The sequence below is a fragment of the Neophocaena asiaeorientalis genome, unplaced genomic scaffold, assembly GCF_003031525.2.
Source record: "Neophocaena asiaeorientalis asiaeorientalis breed wild unplaced genomic scaffold, Neophocaena_asiaeorientalis_V1.1 scaffold121, whole genome shotgun sequence".
Classification (NCBI taxonomy): Eukaryota; Metazoa; Chordata; class Mammalia; order Artiodactyla; family Phocoenidae; genus Neophocaena; species Neophocaena asiaeorientalis.
Genome location: NW_020172142.1, coordinates 1,403,399 through 1,419,447, shown reverse-complemented (window position 1 = coordinate 1,419,447; position 16,049 = coordinate 1,403,399). Strand labels below are relative to the sequence as shown.

At 43.1% G+C, this 16,049-nt stretch overlaps 1 protein-coding gene across 2 annotated transcripts in view; it reads left to right on the top strand.

Moving 5' to 3' along the window:
* Nucleotides 1-16,049, top strand: part of ULK4 (unc-51 like kinase 4) — a 511,648-nt gene that overhangs the window by 261,588 nt on the left and 234,011 nt on the right. For both annotated transcript variants that reach the window (XM_024753918.1, XM_024753910.1), the window contains one exon: nucleotides 12,137-12,242. In XM_024753918.1, the coding sequence (XP_024609686.1) occupies nucleotides 12,137-12,242 (106 nt within the window). The remainder of the gene's footprint in view (nucleotides 1-12,136; nucleotides 12,243-16,049) is intronic.

The following is a 16,049-nucleotide window of genomic DNA, read 5'->3' as shown; positions in this document are numbered from 1 at the left end:
TTCAGGGATAAGAGCTGACCTATCAAAGAAGATGCTAAGGACAAATGAGTCTGCAGCCCTGGGGAGCAGTACTTAAAGCACTCCTCCAGTGTGCACAAAATTTGTATCCATCTTTAAAGTTACCTCCTTGACTCTGCATACCTCGATATGATCGTTATTTATTTTTTTATTGACATATAGCTGATTTACAGTGTTTTGTTAATTTCTGCTGTACAGCAAAGTGATTCAGTTATACATGTATATACATTCTTTTCCATATTCTCTTCCATTATGGTTTATCGCAGGATATTGAATATAGTTCCCTGTGCTTTACAGTAGGACCTAGTTTATCCATTCTGTATATAATAGTTTGCTCCTGCTAATCCCAAACTCCCAATCCATCCCTCCCCCACCCCCCTACTCCACCTTGGCAACCACAAGTCTGCCTCTATATCTGTGATTCTCTTTGTTTCGTAGATAGGTTCATTTGTGTCATATATGAGGTTCTGCATATAAGTGACATCATATGCTATTTGTCTTTCTCTTTCTGACTTACTTCACTTAGTATGATCATCTCTAGTTGCATCCATGTTGCTGCAGATGGCATTATTCATTCTTTTTTATGGCTGAGTAGTATTTCATTGTGTATATGTACCACGTGTTCTTTATCCATTCCCTGATGTGAATTTTAGAATCGTGAGGGCAAAGTGAGGTAATGGAAAAGGAAGATGCACTTCTGAGTTGAAGTCCTGGCCCTATTCCTTATGTTCCCTTCTCAGGGCTTTGATTTCTTTATTTTTAAAATCAAATGATTGACATAGAAAGTCCTCTCCAGTTCTTCCAAAGTCTGGTAGTGTGATTCTTGCTTTGCTCCTGGCTTGCCAGCTGTTTTGGGGCAGGCCAAGGAGCTCTTATGTTTTTTTCAGCCCACTTTTTTTTCACTTACTGCACCATTTCTTTATGTGCCTTGCAACCCTAGGTTTAAGTAAACTTCCAGTCGTTTCCCGGTAATATCTTTTTCCTGCAGGTTTTACTGGTTCTGCTTTGGGACAGGAACCATGAGTACCAACACCTGGGGAACTCCCACTGCAAAAACTGCCAGCTCCCACAGTCACGACAGCTGTAATTGAAAGCTGTCTCGTGCTAATTCTGTGTATTGATCTTTTCATTCATTTTTGCCTTCTGTAATATTTTCTTTCTTTAGAATAGGACACTTCTTTATATTTGTGAGCAGTTATCTTTAACGGAGGGTCCCATTAAAACTGTCAACGTCTTTCAGAATTTTAGAGTGTACATTTTCCATGCTGATTCAAGTGCTTCATGAGTACTTGACAAATATGTAGCAGGTGAGAGATTTTATGTGTTTCATTTTAAGTGAAAAAATCTGAACGTATCACTTATTGCAAACATTATTCAGATGTAAATAGATACTGATTGAAAACGTTTTGAGGAAGGTCTTTTTTTATCCTTCTGTAGTTTTTTTTCGCACCCTTGAATAGCAAACTTTAGGCGCTCCATAAATATTTACTGATTGCTTCATTGAAGGCAGTTTCTAGTTGCTGACAGGTTCATTTCTCGGAGGAGCATCCCACAAGCTGTATATCCCTTCCCGAGCTGTGTTTGTATAAGCGACATCGAGCGTTTCCTTATTTTACCAGAGGCCACTGCATACTGGGCACTGCACCTAGGCTCTGGAGACCCGGCTAAAAGTCCTGATTTTTCCCTCAAGGGGCTCGGCACTGGCCGAGGAATCGATGAACAACAGTTAAGGGATGTGGTAGGTGCTGTGACGAAGGCAAGCACGGGAAGGTGATGGAAACGCCGTCCAACGTGAGAAGGGCAGCCTTCGTGCCTGCCCGCACCTCAGCTTCAGCAAACAACATCTGGCCTGAATTTTTAAGAAGGAATATGAGTTTGCCAAGCCTTTAATGTGTTTTTTTTTTGTTGTTCTTTTCCTTTTCTTTTTTTTTTTTTTGTTAATTCGGGTATAGCTGTTTTACAGTGTTGTGTTAGTTGCTACTGTACAGTGAAGTAGAGTTCCCTGTGCTATACAGCAGGATCTCATTAGTTATTTTATACATATTAGTATATATATATGTTAATCCCAATCTCCTGATTGATCCCCCCCTCCTCCTTGGTGTCCATACGTTTGTTTTTCTGACATACTTCACTCTGTATGACTGTCTCTTATGTACAAATATATATAATAATATATATATAATAATATAATAATATACAATATATATAATAATATACAGTATTTGTTTCTCTCTTTCTGACATACTTCACTCTGTATGACTGTCTCTAGGTCCATCCACATCTCTACAAATGACCCAGTTTTGTTACTTTTGTTGTTCTTACTTTGCACGTTGTCAGGGATGCTAAGAGAAGGCAGGAGGGGTTTTGTGTCTGGGATGCACACTTGTATTTTCTCTTTCTCATCTGTCCCTGCTATTTCAGGCCTGTATTTAGCTCAGAGAGCGTGTTGTGGGCCAGAGTGGCCTGTCTTTCAACACTCCAGGCAGACACATGAAAGGGGTACGATCCATCCCTGGGGACACTGGTCCTGGCAGCTTCCCTTCGGCTCCACGGCCAGGGTTCTCCCTCCTGAATAGTGTTGGCTCGGGCCTACTGCGCCTGCCTTGAGGCCTAGGGCCCTGCTGGGAGCCCAGAGGACGGAAGCTTCCTGCTAGAAGCCTAAATAATGTGAAAGGGCACGGCTGGGGAAGCCAAGTGACACAATTAACCTGCCGGAAGGGCATCCACAGTGCACTGCCGTGGGTGTTGCACAGGACTGGGATTCTAGAGCCGAGCTGGCACACTGATTGACAGATGGTACCAGCCGAGCCAGACTCCCTTCTGTGCCAGCTGGAATGTATTGCTGATAATAACTTGTGTTTGCTGCCAGGGGGGCTCTACCATGTTTGTCAGTCAAATTTACAAACAATTTGAAACTCTTTTCTCTTGTGTGTTTAACCAGAAGGATGGAGGGACATCTAAATAAAAGAAAGGACTTAATTTTATACCTCTAGGCCCTTAGGGTGAGAGCATCTTATCTTATGTTTTTGGCTACAGATGGGAGAAGAACATTTCCAGGCCCTTGGAGTCTCCTCAGAGCCTGCTCAGCCCCACAAAACCCCGACCACAGGGCAGAGGAGCTGGTTAACTGCTTCACAGCTGGTAGAGCAAAGGCCCAGTAGCGGTTACCCCAGCACCAATTTCCTCATACCCCAAACAGTCCCACTTTGGACCCCTACATCCTGGCCTTTCTTCCCAGGAAATCCCATATATATATTTATGAGTGAATTCATTTTAAATCACTCTGCCCTTGCCGTTTAATCCAGTTTGTTTCCTTCCCTGTTTCTCACCCCCAGGGGTCAGTATTTGTCTCGATAAGTCTTGAGACTATTTCGAACTCATAATGCAATGCTCCTCTGGGATTGAAAGCCTTGGAGCTCCAGTGCCCTTGCTGTGTCATCTCCTGGTTCTTGTGGCTTCTCCCCCTTTCAGGCCTTGAAATCCCACTGGGACTTTGGACACAAACTGGGCTGTGGGAAACAGTGGCCTCCCTCCACCCTGGATCTACTGTAGACTCTGACACACTCACTCCCCAGGCTCGTGGCCCCCGATGTCAGCCCTGAGAGTGGAGCCTAATCTCTGCCACTTTAGAAAGAGGAAGCTGGTTAGCAGTCAGAACGGTGAGGCCGGAGGTAGAGATACCTTTAGGAGACGGTGGTGGCCCCGGCCAAAGAGGGCAGTGGCTGTGGGGTTGGAGAGCAGACGACAGATTCAGGAGGGGCTCGGGGAGAACCAGGGGACTGTCGTGGCTGTTTGGATGTGGGAGACGAGAATAGAGACAGTAGTCCCGGGTGATTCCAAGATTTATGACTGGGTAGCTGGGCAGATTGGAGGGTCATTCATTGAATTGGAAAATGGAAAAGGAGAAAGTGTGAGGGGAAAGGAGCTGAGTTCAGTTTAGGTTCCACTGAGTTTGAGCTGCCTGTGGGGCAGCCTGGTGAAAAATCAATAACATGAAAGTGTCCTCTTCTGCACGCATGTACTCATGTGGTTTGGGTGCTCTGAAGGCTCGATTCTGCAGGCTCCAGATCTCTAGCATTCTGGGCACGCAGGAGAACGTATGAAAAGGAGAGTGGGTGGACACCCCACTACGTCCTGGGGCAGCACATCTGTACCAAGTGCAAGTATATGTGCAGTACAGGGGCAGCTTGCAGAACAACGTAAGTGTTTCCCCCTGAAAGGTGATGTGAATGTGTGTTGAATGGGATATGCTGTGTGTTATTTCTAAGAGATCATGGATGTCACCTGTGCATCACTTGTGTGTGCTTCTGCTTTTCGGTCTCTCGGTGCTCTCTCTGACCTTGTAGGATCGGTTCTTGTCTTCTAACGTGTTGTCTTTTGAATCCCGACCCACACCAAGGGCGGAAGAGAGTTGCCACAGTTCACTGTTATTTTTGATCGTTAAAGGTATCTCCTACCTGGACTGTTCAGACCCCAGCCCCACTTTTTCATCTGGACATCTGGAGTCTTCTAGTGCCGTTTCCATCGTCAGATATTAGCATCAAGTATAACGCTCCGTCTACAGTGAAAGCACTTTGGGAAGGCTGATCGTTTTTTAGCGGTGTTTCCTTGCTGTGCCCTTGGTGTTGCAGAGCTGTCCTCTTCAAGCACTGAAGCAATTAGTTTCGAGAAGGCTGATTCTTCAGGGTCCAGTGCTCTCCTGCCTTTCATTTGCTGAAGCTGTACATTTTAATGAAGTTGTTTCATCTATGTTGCCAAACACTAGAATTTTGTGGCTTCCATTCTAATTATCTCTACTGGCAAATGCTATGTTTTATTAGAACTCTCAAGTGCCCTGTTTGTTAAATGTCCGTACACTGTGGCGTTGGGCACACAAATTAGGTCAGCCTTGCTTATTGGGCTATGGATGAAGGAGTTAAAGATTTTTGTCATAATCTTAAAGTGCAGTAGGATCGCCTTGGGTGTCTTTGTAGGATAGCAGTGATGGCTTCTCCTGTGAGCTCAGCTTTCTTTCTCACCCATCAAGCCTACACTGACACTGAGCGTCTCAATCCTGTGGCTGGTGACTGTGGGGCCAGTATGTAATTTCATCCTTGGGGGTAGTATGCCCATTCTTCCCTTTCCTTAGTTGCCTAATACCCACATCTTGCTTCCCGGGTTGCATGTCTTACAGCAAATGATCTGTATTAAGGGCTCTTGTGAAGCCAGGAGTTCCCAGTGGTGGTGACACAGGGCTGGTCACATTGTAGCCGAAGACGGAGGGCAACATTACAGTAGTGCCCCCAAATCAATATGTCTGTGCCGCTTTCCACCCCTGCCTCTGGATTCTTTTAAGTCCGTGGGTCCTCAGGTCATGCTGGCTAACCTGGGGTGTGCTGACTGGTGACCCTGACACCCCACCCTCCGCTCTCCTGCTCCATTAATGTGGTCAGCAGGCAACGTCGCTTGGTGATTAGGGACCCCTGCCATCCTACAGACTGGATCCCAGCTTCACAGTCGAGGAGCTGGGTGATCCTTGGCAAGTGACACTTCATCTCGCTAACCTCAATGTCCTTATCTGTGAAGAGGGGAGAACTGTAATGACTTCAGGGTTTTGGTGAGGATTAAACGAGCTAGAATGCTTGGGGTAGAGGCCATGGCACATAGTACCTTATCAGTATATTGTCAGTGCTGCCTTGTCCTGGCTCGGGCCCACGTGGCTGCTCTTCCTCAATCAGCACAGAAGGTGCTGGTGCCTGGGCCCCAGACCCTGTGCCAGAGACCCTGTTGCAGGTCATTAAAAGCTTCCTTCTCTCCTCACACCACTTTTCTTGCATGTGTTGGGGTGCCAGTGGTGTGGACCCCTTTCTTTATTAGTGAGCCATGGGGATTAAAAAAAAAAAAAAAAAAAAAAAAAAAGACACCAGGATTTTACCTAGGCTTCTGTTACAGTCCTTTCACCCTGGGGCTCAGGTAGACTTTTTAGGGAGAGGGGTTGTCTTAGAGGAACATCTAATGAAGACACAGCCTTTAATCAGCATCTTCCCTTCCCTCCCCTCCAGCTCTGACCCAATGTCTTTGAATCAAACTTGTGGTTCCCTTTCCTCTTTACATCAGTCTTCCGGGGGCCCAGGAAGAACCCTCGTCCCACATGTTTACCCTGGTGGTTTCTCCCTTCGTATAATTCTCTACTCTGACTTTGAAAGTAAATATGATGTTTTTCAAAGCATAATTTATGCCCTGTGGGCTATGAATATGGTTGTGAACAGCAAGAACAAATCTTAATAAAGTTGCTAAGAGAAATGAAATAACTCAGTTTGATAGAAAATAATAGAAGTATGCTTAATTCACATGTATACCTTCTCAACTATTCTTCGCCTGTCTTTAGCATTCTTTCTGGGGGCAGTTATGATCTAGGCCACAGCAATAACTGTCTAGGTTCCCCCTAGAGAACCATGTTGTCATCTTGAGCAGGAACAGTGACTCTGTTCCACGGTCTCCCTCCCTCATACTAGGTAGGAAACATTTATACCTACAAGAAGGAAGAGGAAGTAAGTACAATTTTATAATATAATTTTAATAATGCCCCTACTTTATTTAGAACAAAGTTCAGTCTATGAATGGTCTGAAAATCAACAACAAAGAAACTAAAGCACAACAGTGCTCTGAATAATGGCTGGAATAGAAAAGGAATCATGCCTCCCAGTCTGGTTGTGGGATTATTGGTCTCTATTCTCTGCATCAACTATGGTGCCCTGAGTGTTTCCAGTGATAAGGTTAGTGGGGGCTTTTGATAGAGTGTACCTTTATGCCCGTCTGCGGATTGAGTAGTGGGGCTGGCAGAGCCCTTCCTTCTGCAGTGATTCTGGAAACCCCGGGCCAGGAGTCTCAGGACCTGGTTGGCTGGGGTACGGTCATGGGTTCTTAGTGTTCGGGGATAACGGAGGTTTGGAAACTTGGCTTTTGTACTTAAGGGAAATGCCTACATCAACAGGTGGCTGTCGCTCTGTGAGCACAAGGAAAAACCAAAGCATTGGCTTTGCAATGAGCCAGAAATACTGCCAAGAGCGCAGAAAAGGTGCATTTAATCCTAAAAACATGTATATGGAAGGAACAATGGATTTATCTCCAGTAAAACTGACCTATATTTGCCGACAGACTGGCCTTTGAGCCAGGAGTGGAATGTGTTATTTTACCAAATGGGACCAAAAGAAGAGACTTGTCAGTGTCTTTATTCTTCACGAGAACAGGTTTCCTATGTACCGTTAGTTACTTTGTCATGAGTAACATGTCACGTCATCTTCGTGCTTATTAATCACCCTTTCCTTCCAACCAACTGTACGAATAATTAGATGAAATTGGTGGCAGCCCGTTGCTTCCACATTAATATTCTTAAGCTGGTGTCAGTGAATTTTATATGGTTGAGGCTGTTCAGTTTGGCTTCTCCGTATCTATCCATTGCCCTTTTTGAGCAGAATGAAGGTGTTTTTATTAAGCTTGGATGCCAGTGAGAGTTATTTTACGGTGACCACAATGCAAGGCACTGTCAGCATGTCGGGGAATGGCAGGCGTGGCGCTGGACGGGCTCGGCTGTCCCCCGGGCCTGGCTGCCAGCCCCGCAGCTAGTAAGTCTTCTGTTTAGGCTCGTCTCATGTCTTTCCCTCACTTATACGTTCAATGACCTTGTGTGTATCTATCTGTAAAGGTAAAACAGAGAAACTCACAGCCTAATAGCATCAAACATTAACATCCACTCTTAAGCCTTTGCTTCTAAAGAATATAAATTTTCAGCCAGTGGTATTTGGAAAGCAGACCTTTTTGGCTTGTATTAAAGATATAGATGGTAAGACTCATGAAATCAAGTGGCTCCTGTTGGTGGGATGTACATGTCTGTTAACTGCAGTTTCAGAGCCTGATGCCGTGTTGGTATTTTGGTGCGCTTTGGAAGCCATGTGTTCATCAGGGGAGTCCCGGTGTCTCTGCTGCACGTCCTCACTCTGAGACCTGGGCTAGGGGAGCCTTTACCGTCTAGACCATCACTGGTCTTAAGGGCAGAGGAAAGACAGGACGGCGAAGCCCTCTCTGACCCTTAAAGCGTCTGCCCAGTTGAGTCTATTGGCCAAAGTAAGTCCAGTTATGGGCATCTCGAATTATGAGGGGGCAGGGAAGTGCCATCCTCCTGCATATGTAGGAGGGGGAAGTGGGAAATCGTGTACATTTGTAATGACTAGCTCGAAGTCACAAATGTGGATTCTTGAGTAAAACGGAAAGCTGGTTCCTTGAAAAGGCCAATAAAATAGGCAAGGCTTTGGTGAGTCTGACCAATAAGAAAGCGGGAGGAGACAGGTAAAAGGTGATGTCAGTCGGTTCAGAGAAGACAGGTGAAGACAGGTGACTGCTGTGTACGATTCTATTACAATACGTTTGGAAACTTGGACATTATAGGTGATTTTCTTGGAAAATGGAAATAAAATTGGGTCAGTGTGTACATTCCTGAGTATAAGATGTTTTTCAAAAAAATATTTAAAGATCTACCGGTAAAAATACACTGAGCCCGGTTGCTTTTATTAGTGAGTTCTACCACATCACCCAAAATAGATGTACAATAAGTATTTGTGGAATAAAATGGATGGACAAGGCTAGCGTGAAACTGATGCTAAAATCAGATGAGGATGTCACTCATAGGCCAGTAACATTGAAGAACATTGATTCAACTACCCTAAAACAAAATAGCTAACAGAACCTGGCAGCATAAAGAGTAAATCCAAACCTGCTCAGGCGCTGCCTTCCGAAGGAGGTATGCCTTACGTGCCTTGTTTAAAACTACAGCCTTCCCCCGCGGCACTCCCAAACCACTTTACCCTGTTCTGTTTTCTCCTGTAGTGTGTATCATCTTTAACATACCATGGAATTATTTACTATGTTGTCTTCCCCCTCTGCTTCAAGGTAAACTCCACAGGGCAACCGCAAGGGCAGGGCTGTTTCTTAAAAAAAATTAGTGAAAAAAAATTTTTTTTGGTCTCTTCTATTCACTGACATAAGCCAAGTGCCTAGAACAGTGGGCACTTAGTAAATATGTATTGCAAAAATGAGTTAATTCTAAATGCAATATGGGATCCTGGATTGGATCCCAGAACAGAAAAGGATGTTAGTGGAAAATGTGAAATTTGAATAAAGTCTGTAGTTCCACTGTTAGTTTTGTATCAGTGTTAAGTCCCTAGTTTTGCTTCTTATTTTAAAGATTTATTTTATTTATTTTTGGCTGCGTCAAGTCTTAGTTGCAGCACATGGGATCTTCGTTGAGGCATGCGGGCTCTTTTGTTGTGGTGCGCGGGCTTCTCTCTAGTTGTGGCATACGGGTTTTCTCTCCCTAGTTGCGGCATGCAGGTTCCAGAGCGTGCAGGCTCGGTAGTTTTCCAGCACGCAGGGTCTCTACTTGAGGCGCGTGAGCTCAGCAGTTGTGGATCATGGGCTTAGTTGCCCCGCGGCATGTGGGATCTTAGTTCCCTGACCAAGGATTGAACCTGTGTCCCCTGCATTGGAAGGCAGATTCTTTTTTTTTTTTTTTTTAACGTTTTTATTGGAGTATAATTGCTTTACTTCATCTGTTGATGGGCACTTAGGTTGCTTCCATGTTCTGGCTATTGTAAATAGAGCTGCAGTGAACGTTGTGGTACATGACTCTTTTTGAATTATCGCTTTCTCAGGGTATATACCCAGTAGTGGGATTGCTGGCTCTAATGATTAATGATGTTGAGCATTCTTTCATGTGTTTGTTGGCAATCTGTATATGTTCAAATTTGGAGAAATGTCTATTTAGGTCTTCTGCCCATTTTTGGATTAGGTTGTTTGTTTTTTTTGATATTGAGCTGCTTGTAAATTTTGGAGATTAATCCCTTTGTCAGTTGCTTCATTTGCAAATATTTTCTATTTGTGCATGGGTTTATCTCTGGGCTTTCTATCCTGTTCCATTGATCTATATGTCTCTTTTTGTGCCAGTACCATACTGTCTTGATTACCATAACTTTGTTGTATAGTCTGAAGTCCAGGAGCCTGATTCCTCCAGCTCCGTTTTTCTTTCTCAAGATTGCTTTGGCTATTCGGGGTCTTTTGTGTTTCCATACAAATTGTGAAATTTTTTGTTCTCGGTCTGTGAAATATGGAAGGCAGATTCTTTACCACTGGACCACCAGGGAAGTCCCATTTCTGAGTTTTGATCAGTGTACCTTGGTTGGGTATGCTGTTAACATAGGGAACATCTGGGTGAAGGGTATATGGAAACTCCCTACACTGTCTTTGCAACTCTTCTGTAAATCTAAAATTATTTCAAAAGAAAATTTTATTGAAACTAAGTCCAAAGAATTCTAAGATCCTTCAGCATTTAAAAAGTAAAATAAATTTTCCACTCAGATGACACCTTCTCAATGAGTCCCACCCTGACAACACCATGTAAAATGATGGACAGCCTCACTGCTGAACTCCCAACCCTCCTTTCCTGCTCTGCTCTTTTCTTTTTCTACCATAGCACTTGTTATCTTCTAACACGTAGTCCAGTTTGCTTACTTACTGTGCCTGCTTTTTTTTTTTTTTTTTTAGTATTTATTTATTTGGCTGCTCCGGGTCTTATTTGTGGCATGCAGAATCTCTAGCTGGGGCACACGGGATCTAGTTCCCTGACCAGAGATCGAACCTGGGCCCACTGCTTTGGGAACACAGAGTCTTAACCACTTGACCACTAGGGAAGTCCCTGTGCCTGTTGTTTGTTGTCTCTTTGCATGAGGACAGGGAACCTTGTTTTGTTCTCTCAGGTGCCTAGAACTGTGCCTAGAACAGGTACATAATAGATCTTCATTAGTTATTTGTTGAGTGACTTAATAAATATGATATAACTTATGTTTAGATAACAGAGCAAACCATGTATTCTGTGTGTGAGTGTGTGTGAGAGAGAAAGGGAGAAAATGAATAGGAAAGGGTCTGGATGGAGTCTACTAAATTGATACACCCATAACCCTTTAGGATAGGACTCGTTATTAACAGAGTGACCAAGGGGCGGGGCCAGGGCTAGTGTGGGACAAGCTAACCGCCTAGAAGCACTCGCTTCCAGCAAGTGCTTGCATTGGCACAGTCCTGAGAAGAGAGTGCCTCCATTCTTTCTATACTCTAAGTTATTTTTTAAATTTTATTTTATTTATTTTTGGCTGCGTTGGGTCTTCGTTGCTGTGCATGGGCTTTCTCTAGTTGCAGCGAGTGGGGGCTACTCTTCATTGAGGTGCATGGGCTTCTCATTTCTGTGGCTTCTCTTGTGGAGCACGGGCTGTAAGCATGGGGGCTTCAGTAGTTGCGGGATGCGGGTTCAGTAGTTGTGGCTCACGGGCTCTAGAGCGCAGGCTCAGTAGTTGTGGTGCACGGACTTAGTTGCTCCGCAGCGTGTGGGATCTTCCCGGACCAGGGCTCGAACCCATGTCCCCTGCATTGGCAGGTGGATTCTCAACCACTGCGCCACCAGGGAAGCCCCAAGTTATTTTTAAGGTCCCTTAAAAGTTACAAAGAAGTTGTCTTTTGTGTCTTTACAATGAGAAATGAAGGCCAAAGTTACTCCCTGCTGTATGATGCAAAGCGTTAGGGAAAGCAAAATTCACTTTTTCAGGTCCCAAGTGTAGTTTATTACACTGGAGCAGTGATGCAGTAAGTCATATCCGACGTAACCAGCAATGTGTAAGACTAAAGAAGGAGAACAGCAGTTTACTCTCCAAACTGCAGCAATATTTCTTTCAGAAGTTTTTCTTCTGTGATCTCAAAATCACTTTCATGTGGTTTCCTAAGTTCCACGTACTTGATCTCTGATCTCTCTGACTCCTTTGGTGCCCTTTGAAAGCACGGAGGGCTATGTGGTTGTCCCTCAGTGCGTGGGCAGGGGACCGCACGCAGCAGTGCTGGCGCTGAGCGATTCGTACTGCCTCCCGCTCACCTAACGCACTGATGGGGCCTTGCCACAGAGGGGTCTGCTTCACCCAAGTGCAGAAAGATAATCATTCAACCTTGTAAAAGAATGCAGGGATGGAGGTCGTTTGATCATTTGTCTTTATTACGATGTAATGCTATTTCTGTACTGTTCTGATGGAATGGTGATCTGTTACAGGAACATCAGGCGAACATTCTGGGTAACACCATGCAAAGTGTGGTTGCATTGCTCAACAATCTGGTCACCTGCAAAGATCTGAATATGAAGCTCCTTTATGAACAAGGTAAATGCTTCTTAGACTTCATCTTTGATTGTGTTGAATTTTGCCTATTTGTAAGTTTCCTCATTTTACATAGTAGAGAGTCAAGAAGTACTATTTAAAGTCGATCAATCAAAATAGATGTTTAAAGGTGTACAAATAATGATAACATTACCAGCAAAAATGGAAAGTGTCGTTAGATTGTGGTAGATTCTCTGAGTTAATTCATTGCCCTTCATGGCACAAAATCAATACAAACTCCTTACAGATGAGAAACCAAGAAATAGAGTGTAAGCAGAGTATTTAGACTTATTTGTGCCTATCAAAATGAAAGCATATATGGTCAGAAGCACCTTGGAAAATGAGACTGGATGAGTTGAGGGTGGCTTTACGTTGCACTTTATGCATATCTGTAATATTAAAATGAAAAACTTTTTAAGGACTTCATAGTAGTTTTAGGGTTAAAACCAAACTGAGAGGGAGGTACAGAGATTTCCCATAAAACCCCTGCGCCATTGTCAACATCACTCACCAAAGTGGTATGTTCTTTACTAAAGATAGACCAACGCTGACATCCTAGTCACTCAAAGTCCTTAGTTTACAATAGGGTTCACTCTTGGTGTTGTACGTTCTATGTGTTTGGACAAATGTATGACACATATCCATCATCACAGTATTACACGGTGTCTTTTCTTTCATTGCCCTAAAAATCCTCTGTGCTCTGCCTCTTCACACCCCTGCCTTCCGCAAACTCTGATCTTTTTATTGTCTCCCGAGTGTTGCCTTTTCCAGAATGTCATAAAGTTAGAATCACACAGTAGGTAGTCTTTTCAGATTGGCTTCTTTCACTTAGTAATGTTTATTTAAGGTTTCTCCATGTCTTTTCATGGTTTGATAGCTCATTTCTTTTTAGCGCTGAATAATTCTCCGTTGTCTGGATGTACCACAGTTTATTAATCCATTCACCTAACAAAGGACATCTTGGTTGCTTCCAGGTTTTGGCAGTTCTGAATAAAGCTGCTGTAAATACCTGTGTGCAGCTTTTTTGTTGTTTTTATTGTTTAACATCTCTATTGGAGTATAATTGCTTTACAGTGGTACGTTAGTTTCTGCTTTATAACAAAGTGAATCAATTATACACATGTTCCCATATCTCTTCCCTCCTGCGTCTCCCTCCCTCCCACCCTCCCTATCCCACCCCTCTAGGTGGTAATAAACCACCGAGCTGATCTCCCTGTGCTACGCAGCTGCTTCTCACTAGCTATCCACTTTACGCTTGGTAGCGTATATATGTCCGTGCCACTCTCTCACCTTGTCACAACCTCCCCCTCCCCCTCCCCATATCCTCATGTCCGTGCTCTAGTAGGTCTGTGTCTTTATTCCCGTCTTACCCCTATGTTCTTCATGACCTTTTTTTTATCCTTAGATTCCATATATATGTGTTAGCATACGGTACTTGTTTTTCTCTTTGACTTACTTCGCTCTGTATGACAGACTCTAGGTCCACGTGGCCTTAAGTTTTGAACTCCTTTAGGTAAATACGAAGAAGTACAATTGCTAATCATACACTAACTGTTCGATTTTGTAAGGAACTGCTAAATTGTCTTCCAAAGTGGCTGTACCGTTTTGCATTCCCACAGAGAGTGAGAGGTCCTGTTCCTCAGCACCCTTGCCAGCAGTTTGTGTTGTCAGTATTCTGGATTTTGGACATGGTGGTAGGTGTGCAGTGGTAGCTCATTGTTTTAATTTGCCTTTCCCTGATGGCATATGATGTGGAGCATTTTCTCATATTCTTGTTTTCCATCTGTATATTTTCTCTGGTGATCTCTGCTAAGATCTTTAACCTAATTTTTAATTGGGTTGTTTGTTTTCTTACTGTTGGGTTTCAGGAATTCTTTGTATATTTTGAACAAGTATCCTTTATCAGATCCGTCTTTTGCAAATATTTTCACCCAGTTTTGTGGCTTGTCTTCTGATTCTCTTGGTATTGTCTTCTGCAGAGCAGAAGTTTTCAATTTTAATTAAGTCCAACTTATCAGTTATTTCTGTTATGGATTTTGTCTGTGGTGTTGTATCTCAAAAGTCATCACTATACCCGATGTCATCTTGTTATGTTATCCTCTAGGAGTTTTGTTTTTGTTTTTGTTTTTGTTTTTAACATCTTTATTGGGGTATAATTGCTTTACAATGGTGTGTTAGTTTCTGATTTATAACAAAGTGAATCAGCTATACATATACATGTGCTCCCATGTGTCTTCCCTCTTGCGTCTCCCTCCCTCCCACTCTCCCCCTCCCACCCCTCCAGGCTGTCCCAAAGCCCCGAGCTAATATCCCTGTGCCTTGCGGCTGCTTCCCCCCAGCTATCTACCTTACTACGTTTGTTAGTGTGTATATGTCCATGACTCTCTCTCGCCCTGTCAAAACTCACCCTTCCCCCTCCCCATATCCTCAAGTCCGTTCTCCAGTAGGTCTGCGCCTCTATTCCTGTCTTATCCCTAGGTTCTTCATGACATTTTTTCCCCTTAAATTCCATATATATGTGTTAGCATACGGTATTTGTCTTTGTCTTTCTGACTTACTTCACTCTGTATGACAGACTCTAGGTCTATCCATCTCATTACAAATATCTCAATTTCATTTCTTTTTAAGGCTGAGTAATATTCCATTGTGTATATGTGCCACATCTTCTTTATCCATTCGTCCGATGATGGGCGCTTAGGTTCTTTCCATCTCCGGGCTATTGTAAATAGAGCTGCAATGAACATTTTGGTACATGACTCTTTTTGAATTTTGGTTTTCTCAGGGTATATGCCCAGTAGTGGGATTGCTGGGTCATATGGTAATTCTATTTGTAGTTTTTTAAGGAACCTCCATACTGTTCTCCACAGTGGCTGAACCAATTCACATTCCCACCAGCAGTGCAAGAGTGTCCCCTTTTCTCCACACCCTCTCCAGCATTTATTGTTTCTAGATTTTTTGATGATGGCCATTCTGACTGGTGTGAGATGATATCTCATTGTAGTTTTGATTTGCATTTCTCTAATGATTAATGATGTTGAGCATTCTTTCATGTGTTTGTTGGCATTCTGTATATCTTCTTTGGAGAAATGTCTGTTTAGGTCTTCTGCCCATTTTTGGATGGGGTTGTTTGTTTTTTTGTTATTGAGCTGCATGAGCTGCTTGTAAATTTTGGAGATTAATCCTTTGTCAGTTGCTTCATTTGCAAATGTTTTCTCCCATTCTGAGGGTTGTCTTTTGGTCTTGCTTATGGTTTCCTTTGCTGTGCAAAAGCTTTGAAGTTTCATTAGGTCCCATTTGTTTATTTTTGTTTTTATTTCCATTACTCTAGGAGGTGGGTCAGAAAGGATCTTGCTGTGATTTATGTCATAGAGTGTTCTTCCTATGTTTTCCTCTAAGAGTTTGATAGTTTCTGGCCTTACATTTAGGTCTTTAATCCATTTTGAGCTTATTTTTGTGTATGGTGTTAGGGAGTGATCTAATCTCATACTTTTACATGTACCTGTCCAGTTTTCCCAGCACCATTTATTGAAGAGGCTGTCCTTTCTCCACTGTACATTCCTGCCTCCCTCTAGGAGTTTTATAGTTTTGAATTTTTTACAATTAGGTCTGATCCATTTTGAGTTAATTTTTGTGAAAGGTATAAGGTAGGTTTTGTGTGTGTGTGTGTTAATTTTTGTGAAAGGTATAAGGTAGGTTTTGTGTGTGTGTGTGTGTTAATTTTTGTGAAAGGTATAAGGTAGGTTTTGTGTGTGTGTGTGTGTTAATTTTTGTGAAAGGTATAAGGTAGGTTTTGTGTGTGTGTATGTGTAT